Below are 8,488 nucleotides of genomic sequence, written 5' to 3'. Positions count from 1 at the left end.
CAACAATTATCTAACTGAGTCTTGTGTAAATTTGTATTTGTGATGGCATAATGGTCGCTTAATTATTGTAACATATTGTATATTCTAATACAATGTACTGTATGTTCTATTCTTATAGCTTGTTTTGTTATGTGCCGACATTTGCAATAAATTTACTCACCAAAATATGTTTGCACATAGATTTTAAGACAGATCTGACAGATGTTTTCCATGTAAATATGAGGAGATCCAGAGAAACAGGTGGAAAAAAACCCCCAAAAAAGGGATAGATGCAATAAAGGAAAAAAAAAAGAAAACTGAAAAGAAAAATTCAATAATATCTTGAATGAATAAAAAAAAATGTCTTTTTGTTTATGGGAAACGTAAACAGGACAGCACAAATCAAGTTCAAGAGGGTCTGAAGTCAGTGATGAAGGAGGGGAAATTGAGACGAGGGAGAGGAGGGAGACTGGGAGAAAACCAGGGGAAGGCCGGCGTTGCCTTTTCTGGTAGTTGAAGTCGCTGAAAGAACAACCAGGAATTTTTGGGCTGCAGTAGGACTGAGATATAAACCAGACTGTAGAAGCGAATCCACGACAAGAAAGCAGACACTATTGTCCATGGACTAAATACGACTGCTGCTGCGGTACTGTACACCAACAGACTGTTTTTATTTTATTTTATTTGTTTGGTGGTTCCTCATGAACCTTAAAGATGAACAAGTGTGTCTCTTTTAGTGAAAAATTCAGAAGTTTAAGCCAATATGGACGACGACTTTGACCGCCGCATGGAGCTGAGGAGGCAGAGGAGGGAGCAGATGCGCCTTGAAACTGACAGGTGAGTAAATATTGGAAAAAATATGTGTTAAAAGGAAAACATTGGTATCAGGCTCGTTCAGAAGAGTCTTAAAATTTAGCAAGTTCTTTTTGAAAACTTGTGTAAACACACAAAAAAGAACAAAGAAGAGTCTGTACTTCATCAGTTTAAATTCAAACCAGGTCCTGACTTGAAACAGTCTGACAGATATATCAGGGCTCCACATGGAGCAGGACAGTGGTGCCAGAAGAACCTCCACGAAGCTTCTGTACAGAGGAGTTGTCACAGCTCTTTTCCAGGTGTGAGGTGTGCTGATGTTTGCACTTTTCTCCAGTTTTCTGTTATGTATTAATTTAAAAAATATTCAAACAGATTGTTTCACATTTACTGACACTGCATACATATTGTGAGGCTAAAAATGTTAAGGAAATGTTAAAAAAGAGACAGAAAACACCTTTTTTAAGCTAACACACCACTGTTTTCCAACTCAATTGATGCTGTTGAGCTGTTGCAAAGGAGATTTCACACACACAACATAATAAAGGATAAAATGAGACACCAATAAAATGTGAAGAGAAAATATGAATACAATTCTGGCTTGATACTGAGTGTGGAAACAATATATTGGGGACCTGTCCACAGCAGTGACTCATCACTCGCGTTCACAGAGGAAGCCAACATAGGATCCCCTTGATCAAAGCAAGGAGCCAGACCTGGGAGATCCCAGTGCAGCCACCCTGTTCACTGAGAGGATACAATCACTGATTTGGAGGTCCCTCTGGGGAAAGCACTGTAGTTTAAATAAAAATGTAAAAATAATAAAATACATAAAAGTACATAAAAGGAAAAATAAAGATCCTGTCTTAGTTATATTTTTAATTTGTGGAACACAGTTTCTGTCAGAGTAAAAAATAACACTCTGGTTTCTCACACGTTGATACGTTTTTCAGTTTTGATAAGACAATCTCTCTCTTATCTTTAGAACCGATCACTAAAACATCTGTTTTGACCTGGTTGAGCTGTAAGAAAATTCCTGCCATCCACGACTTTATGTCTAAAATACATTTTAAAAGAGAATTTACTATCCTTCATCATCAGGACACTGCAATGTAAGGTTGTGTGTCATCAGCGTAGCTATGTAAAACAAACACCATGCCTACATGACAGCATGTATAGATTAAAAAGTAGTGGGCCTAGTATTGATCCTTGGGGGACCCCACAACTGATTTTATAGGCCTTTGAGAAGCATGTATCCAGGCTTACATAAAATCTTCATTCTGTGAGAAAGGTGTAAAACCAGTTAAGAACACTGTTCTTGAATTTATAGTAGAAGACATCAAAAGATGGAGAACAGTGTATAAAATGGTTTTCCAACAAGACCTTGTAGAAACTGAGCGACTGATCATTGCATTTTATTTGTCATTTACTGAGCTGTGACTTTATCTAGTTAGTAAAACACACAAAATAATGCAGGTTTTCATGTGGATAATAGATCATATATGAATACTATACAAATTTCCCATAAAATTCATGTTGGATTCTACAGAAAATGTCCACATGTTGGTCTCTTCAAACAATTTCCAAAACTCCTTCACAGCACTTTTTTTAGACAAGTCAGAAAACCCCTGTCCTATATTGGTTGCCAAGAATTGCAACCAGTTGGATTCAATCCATCTTTTATTGGAAAATGACTATAGATTGAAGAAAAATGTAAAAAAATAAAAAAAGAACAAGATATTTTAATTATTTAGTCAAATACTGCATGCTAATAACTGGTGTATGCTTGAAGATAACGGAATTAGCAAACAAACTGGACAATCTTCCCACAAGGGCAAAGGTTAAATAAGGGCTTGGGTACCTAAGGAGTATCACCCTGCCTGTTTAAAACTATCTTCACACCGCCCTCGATTTGGTAGTGACTTATGGATGGAGTCTTTTTTATTTCAAGGAAGTGCCAACCATTTGAAAATTGTTGTTTGTACCCGGACAGAATTATATGACACCAAGCCACTCATAAATTGTAATAGAGCTGTTAAAGAAAAAGCCTGGAGATTTGACATTTTGCACCAAGCCTTTTCCAACTGCAGGGGGTGAACATGCGCTAGTAAACAGTAGAAAAACGGAGAGAAGAAGAAGCCCCTCCCTGCTTCTCCAGTGTGAATGTAATAGGATAAAGGCACATTCAAGAATCTGCATTTTGCACGCTCTTGAACATGCATCACATGCCCCATGTGAACACAGCTTTACACTCCTCCCTGGATTCCTTGCAGCAGATTACCTGACAACAAATAGTAAAAGTATTTAAATAAAACCTCAAAATCTTGTCGATCACTGAGGAAAATGGGATTGCTGATCTGTCAAGTCATCACACTGTCTCTGAGTCCACTAGACCATAATGATCAGAAATAAATCCTTTCTAATTTCAATCGGTGACAGAAACATTTACCACTGGATTGCAAAAGTTCATTTATTATAAATAATGTGTACCAGAAACTTGTAGCTCACTGATTGAACTTTAAACAGAAAGTTAAAACAATTTAAATAACAGAAAACATCTAATTCATTGCTGTCTACTCAAAGGATTGTTATTTTTCTCAATAACCTCCAAACCAAGAGACTCCATAATTACATAGTGCATGTATTATTTTGGAGCTCAAAGTTGTTTTATCAGCATTGCCATCAGAGCTCCATCAAAACTTCTGGGAATGTTCCCACAGTCGAGCAGCCAGTTCTGCTACCAATGCCAAACCATCATGCCCTCCAGCCTCTCAGCTTCTCTGTTCTGCAACTGCAGATTTAGGAATGTTTTCAATGTCATTTTAACTTTAACACGTGATTAGCTCCAGACTTAAGAGATTTTTTTTCAGTCTTTTCCTCTCCAAGTCATTCCTTTTTATTGCATTTATTTGGAAGAAGAGGCTAACGTTTGTGCTTTCTGCAAGTATGTCGAGTTGTTAGGACCGTTGGATTTCTTGGAGTTGATCCATTCCATTTGAACAAAAGCTTACAGAGAAACTTATTGAAAGTTTAGTTTTTTTATCTCTGTTTTGAAGGTGACATGGATGCTTGTGGCTGACATCCATGTCTTCCTCTCACGACATTCAGTATATACGTATAGTCTTTTTTTTAACAGTAACTGCTGACATTAGACTACCTACCACAACATTTGCTGCACTGAGATGATTATATGTCTTTTATTTTGAAAGGGAGTCATGTCTAAATTTATAACCGATTTCATCTTTACAAAAAAATTATATTAATCTTGTAATGCTTATGTTTTATTCATGCACAAAAACAAAAAAAATGTTTATTTTTTTCCCTAATAGTAAAAATAACATAAATACAAAGTAGTATCTTATTTTTGTAAGACTTTGTGGCTCCCACTGAGTTGTGGTTGGTGAGAAATAGACCCGATTGGCTCTTTAAAAGTTGAAGTTTGCAGACTCTTGCTCTAAGGGGTCATGATGACGCTGCTGTAGTATTTAGCCAGAGAAGTCATTTTTCACACCAAAGCCGTGCCGTTCCTGAAGGATCTTGTCCTTTTTTGTGACTCATGAATGTATTGGGGTTTGATGCAACACAGGATGTACACCGAACTACTCAAAGTGTTTGACTCACAGGCAGATTTTTACTGTCCTGTTTTAGGTCGGGTTTAACCAATGAGGATGAAGAGGAGGAGGCAAGGGAGCAAAGGAGACGCGCAAGGGAGGAGAGGAAGAAGATGAAGGACTTAGAGGAGTCTGGAGGAACTGATGTAAACAATACTAATAGGTATGAAGAATAAACAAAAGTTAAAGTGGAAGAAGGTGGAATTGAAAGGATTACATTCTCCTCAAAATTTTTCTCATAAATAAATAAATCTGGTTCTCCTTTATATGAGTTTAGTCAATCACAGTTCAGATACTTAAGTAAGGTTTTCTCTGGTGAACCAAAACCCTCAGATCTCCTCTTTCACTTAATTGCAAATTTTAGAGTCTGACTATGATGCAAACTTTCAGGAACTATCAATCACTTTACTTGATGTGTTCTCAGCTCAACAGAGATCAACTCCACGAATAGTTCTGGCGCTGATGATGACCAGGCTCTGCTCGAGCGCCTGGCCAAAAGAGAGGAACGCCGCCAGAAGAGAATGAAGGAGGCTTTGGAGAGGCAGAAAGACCTGGACCCCACAGTCGACACCCCCAACGGCACAGACAGCACGCAGGAGGAGCAGTCCTCCTTCACCAACGGCAGCACGCAGCAGAATGCTGAGGAGGTAGATGGGAAAAAGGAGGAGGAGGAGGTGGCCAAAATAGAAACAAACTCTTGGAGCAGGGTGGAAGACGACAAGAAAGAGGATGGGAAGGTGGGATTTTTGGGGATAATAGAGTGCGTGTTGGAAACAAAAATGTAATTTACAAAGAAAAATGTGTTTAACTTCCTACAGAATTCTGAAGAATCAAACACAACAGTCCCACAAAATGAGGTATGTTCTTTCCACTGAACCTTCAACACATAAACAGTGAGACAAAAAGTATTATGTCAGCCACCAATTGTCCAAGTTCTCCTATTTGAAAATATAGTAAGAGAGAGGCCTGTAATTTTCATCATAGGTATACCTCAACTATGAGAGACTAGAGAAAAAAATCTAGAAAAATCACATTGTCTGATTTTTAAACAATTTATTTGTTAATTATTGTGGAAAACAGGCATTTTGTCATTCCTTCCTTTACATGGATCAGTCGTCCTGGTCCCTTTGCTGAAAAACAGTCCAAAGCATGATGTTTCCACCCCCATGCTTTACAGTAGGTTTGGTGTTCTTTGGATGTAACTCAGCATTCTTTCTCCCCCAAACAGTAGAGTTCTTACCAAAAAGTTCTATTTTGGTTTCATCTGACCATAGGACATCCTCCAATCCTCTTCTGGATCATCCAGATGTTCTCTAGCAAACTTTAGACAGGCCTGCACATGTTCTGGCTTTAGCAGGTGAACATGTCTGACACTGCAGGATTTATAGAGTGTTACTGATGATAGTCTTAGTTACTTTGGTAGTAGCATAGTTTGGAGTGTGACTGTTTGAGGTTGTGAACAGGTGTCTTTGATAGAGATAACGAGTTCAAACAGGTGTCATTAATACAGGTAACGAGTGGAGGACAGAGGATCCTCTTACAGTAGAAGTTACAGGTCTGTGAGAGACAGAAATCTTATTGTTTGTAGGTAACAAATACTTATTTTCCACCATAATTTACAAATAAATTCTTTAAAAATCAGAAAACGTGATTTTCTGGATTTTTTTCCTCGTTTTGTCTCTCATAGTTGAGGTATACTTATGATGAAAATTACAGGCTTCTCACCTTTTTAAGTGGGAGAAGTTGTACAGTTAGTGGCTGACTGAATACTTTTAGTCCTACTGTAACTTAGAGTAAAATAAACAGCAATTAAAAAGAGTTGTTTTCCAGGAGGATACTAACAATACGGCTGTAGAGACAGAGGCGGAGCCTGAACCACTCAAGTCAGAAATTAAGGAGGAAAAACCTGCAACTGATGTCGACAATGAGGAGGAAGAAAGGAGCAGGGAAGAAGAAAAGGAAAAACAACAGAAGGAAATTGAAGAAAAACAACAAAAAGACGAGGAGGAGGAGCAAAAAATAGAAATGGAAAAACAGCTCAAAAAGGACGAGGAAGAAAGGCAACAAAGTGAAGAGGATGAGAGGAAGAGGGGGGAAGAAGAGGAGAGACAACAAATGGAAAAGGAGAGGAGGCTTAAAGAAGAAGAAGAGAAACAAAGAAAAGAGATGGAGGAAAGAATGAAAAAGGAGGAAGAGGAGGAGAGAGAGAGACAGCAAAGAGAACAGGAAGAACAACAGAAGAAGGAAATTGAAGAAAGACTAAAACAGGAGGAAGAAGAACAATCCAAAAAAGATATGGAGGAGAGGAAGAAGAAAGAGGAAGAAGAGGAAAAACAGAGAAAAGAAATGGAAAAACTGAAAATGGAGGAAGAGGCGAGGCAGAAAAAAGAGCAGGAAGAGAAGAAGAAAAAGGAAGAGGAGGAGGAGAGGCGGAAAAAAGAGCAGGAGGAGATGAAGAGAAAGGAAGAGGAGGAGCGGCGGAAGAGGGAGATGGAGGAAAAGAAAAGGAAAGAAGTGGAGGACAAACAGAAAAAAGAGGCAGAGGAGAGGAAAAAGAAAGAGGAAGAAGAAAAACATAAAAGAGAGATGGAAGAGAAGAGAAAGAAAGAGGAAACAGAGAGAAAGAAAAAAGAATTGGAAGAAAAGAAAAAGAAAGAGATGGAGGAGAAAAATAAGAAGAAAGAAGCAGAAGAGATGAAAAAGAAAGAGGAGGTACTGATGGTTTAAATTTCTCATATTCACTATAATTTTTACATTTTTTCAATTAAATTTTTCATAAATCTTCCCTTTTGGTAAAGGCTTCAAAACTAAAGACATTTGGCTTCAAGGAAAAGGTAAAAAAGCAATGGTTAATGTCATAATCAAGATTTCCGCTTAAATTATTAAAAAAGTTTTTTTTCTTTTCTCAAGGCCGATACAGTCAAAAAGAACGGCGCTGTGGCTGAGAATAAATTTAAGAAAACAGAAAAACCTTTTAGGTAAATCCATTTCCAGAGCTGATTCTGTTCACTTCCCTCATTTGAATCCAAGTACTTTCATTTAATTCTGCACGTTTCTGCAAACAGGGACAACCCTCCCTTCACGAAAGCTGATGATGAAGAGCGGCGAGAGGCTGAAAGTAAGCTGCAGGAGCTGAAACAGCGGCGGAACAACGCAGAGAGCGCTGAATTCGAGAAGATGAAGCAAAAGCAGCAGGACGCCGAGGCCGAGCTGGAGGAGCTGAAGAGGAAGAGAGAGGAGAGGAGGAAGATCCTGGAGGAGGAGGAGAGGCAGAAGAAGCAGGAGCAGGAGGAAAAGAAGGCCAAAGAGCAGGTGAGGAGGCTGTTCAGCAGGAGAGGACGTTGCTCCCTACAGACAGTTGATACTCATTTTGTGTCAAAATAACAGGAGGAGAGAAAACGAATGAAGGAGGAGATAGAGAAAAGGAGAGCAGAGGCCGCAGAAAAGAAGAAACAAATGGAGGAGGACTCGTCAAAACCTTCTTTCGCCATCCGACCAAAGGGCTCCTCGAAGGTGAAAACATCCTTCAACCCTAACCATAAAAAAGTGTTAAAATGTGTCAAAATTTGAAGCTAAATCACTAACATTTAATGTTATGTAAAGAGTATACAGTTTATAAATGTCTGTTTTTACCGTCATTTTCTATAGATATTTTTCCTGTATCCTTTAAGTACATATTCCTTTATTTTGAGTTTCTAGATCAAACTAGGATTCAACAATTTTTGACAAGAAAGACCCACTCTAATAAAAAAAGTGAAAATTGTGGGAATTTTCTCAGGAAATTCAGCTTAAAACTACATTTCTGAGTATTTTATATATTCAAATCATTGTAAATCAAATGCAGATGATAAAGATGAAAAATCTTGTGACATAGAAGCTACAACGTCAAGTTCACTGTGCTGTTCCATTTTATTTGTCTCCACACTTGCAGACAAATAGATCCATCTTTGTTTTCTTTGTTCGAGATGGCTCAAATCTATACAGCTAGGGAGCTACACCATTATTGTTGCACCCGTAATGTTAGGCTGGGGAGTGTGAGGGGTTGTAAGCTAGTGGGAGAGAGCGTAAACAGATGGATGATGGGT

At 38.3% G+C, this 8,488-nt stretch overlaps 1 protein-coding gene across 1 annotated transcript in view; it reads left to right on the top strand.

The window, feature by feature from the left end:
- Window positions 1–370: 370 nt before the first annotated feature.
- cald1b (caldesmon 1b) overlaps window positions 371–8,488 on the top strand; it is a 17,547-nt gene continuing 9,429 nt past the window's right edge. The window contains exons 1-11 of the mRNA XM_036212132.1: window positions 371–625; window positions 717–816; window positions 4,441–4,566; window positions 4,828–5,140; window positions 5,222–5,260; window positions 6,234–6,818; window positions 7,062–7,115; window positions 7,202–7,237; window positions 7,314–7,381; window positions 7,469–7,715; window positions 7,791–7,916. Coding sequence (XP_036068025.1) covers window positions 743–816; window positions 4,441–4,566; window positions 4,828–5,140; window positions 5,222–5,260; window positions 6,234–6,818; window positions 7,062–7,115; window positions 7,202–7,237; window positions 7,314–7,381; window positions 7,469–7,715; window positions 7,791–7,916 — 1,668 coding nt within the window. The 5' untranslated portion in view covers window positions 371–625; window positions 717–742. The remainder of the gene's footprint in view (window positions 626–716; window positions 817–4,440; window positions 4,567–4,827; window positions 5,141–5,221; window positions 5,261–6,233; window positions 6,819–7,061; window positions 7,116–7,201; window positions 7,238–7,313; window positions 7,382–7,468; window positions 7,716–7,790; window positions 7,917–8,488) is intronic.

This window comes from Oryzias melastigma, linkage group LG6 (genome assembly GCF_002922805.2).
Source record: "Oryzias melastigma strain HK-1 linkage group LG6, ASM292280v2, whole genome shotgun sequence".
In the NCBI taxonomy this organism is placed as follows: domain Eukaryota; kingdom Metazoa; phylum Chordata; class Actinopteri; order Beloniformes; family Adrianichthyidae; genus Oryzias; species Oryzias melastigma.
Note: the sequence above shows the minus strand (reverse complement) of the source record. Positions and strands in the feature narration are given on the sequence as shown.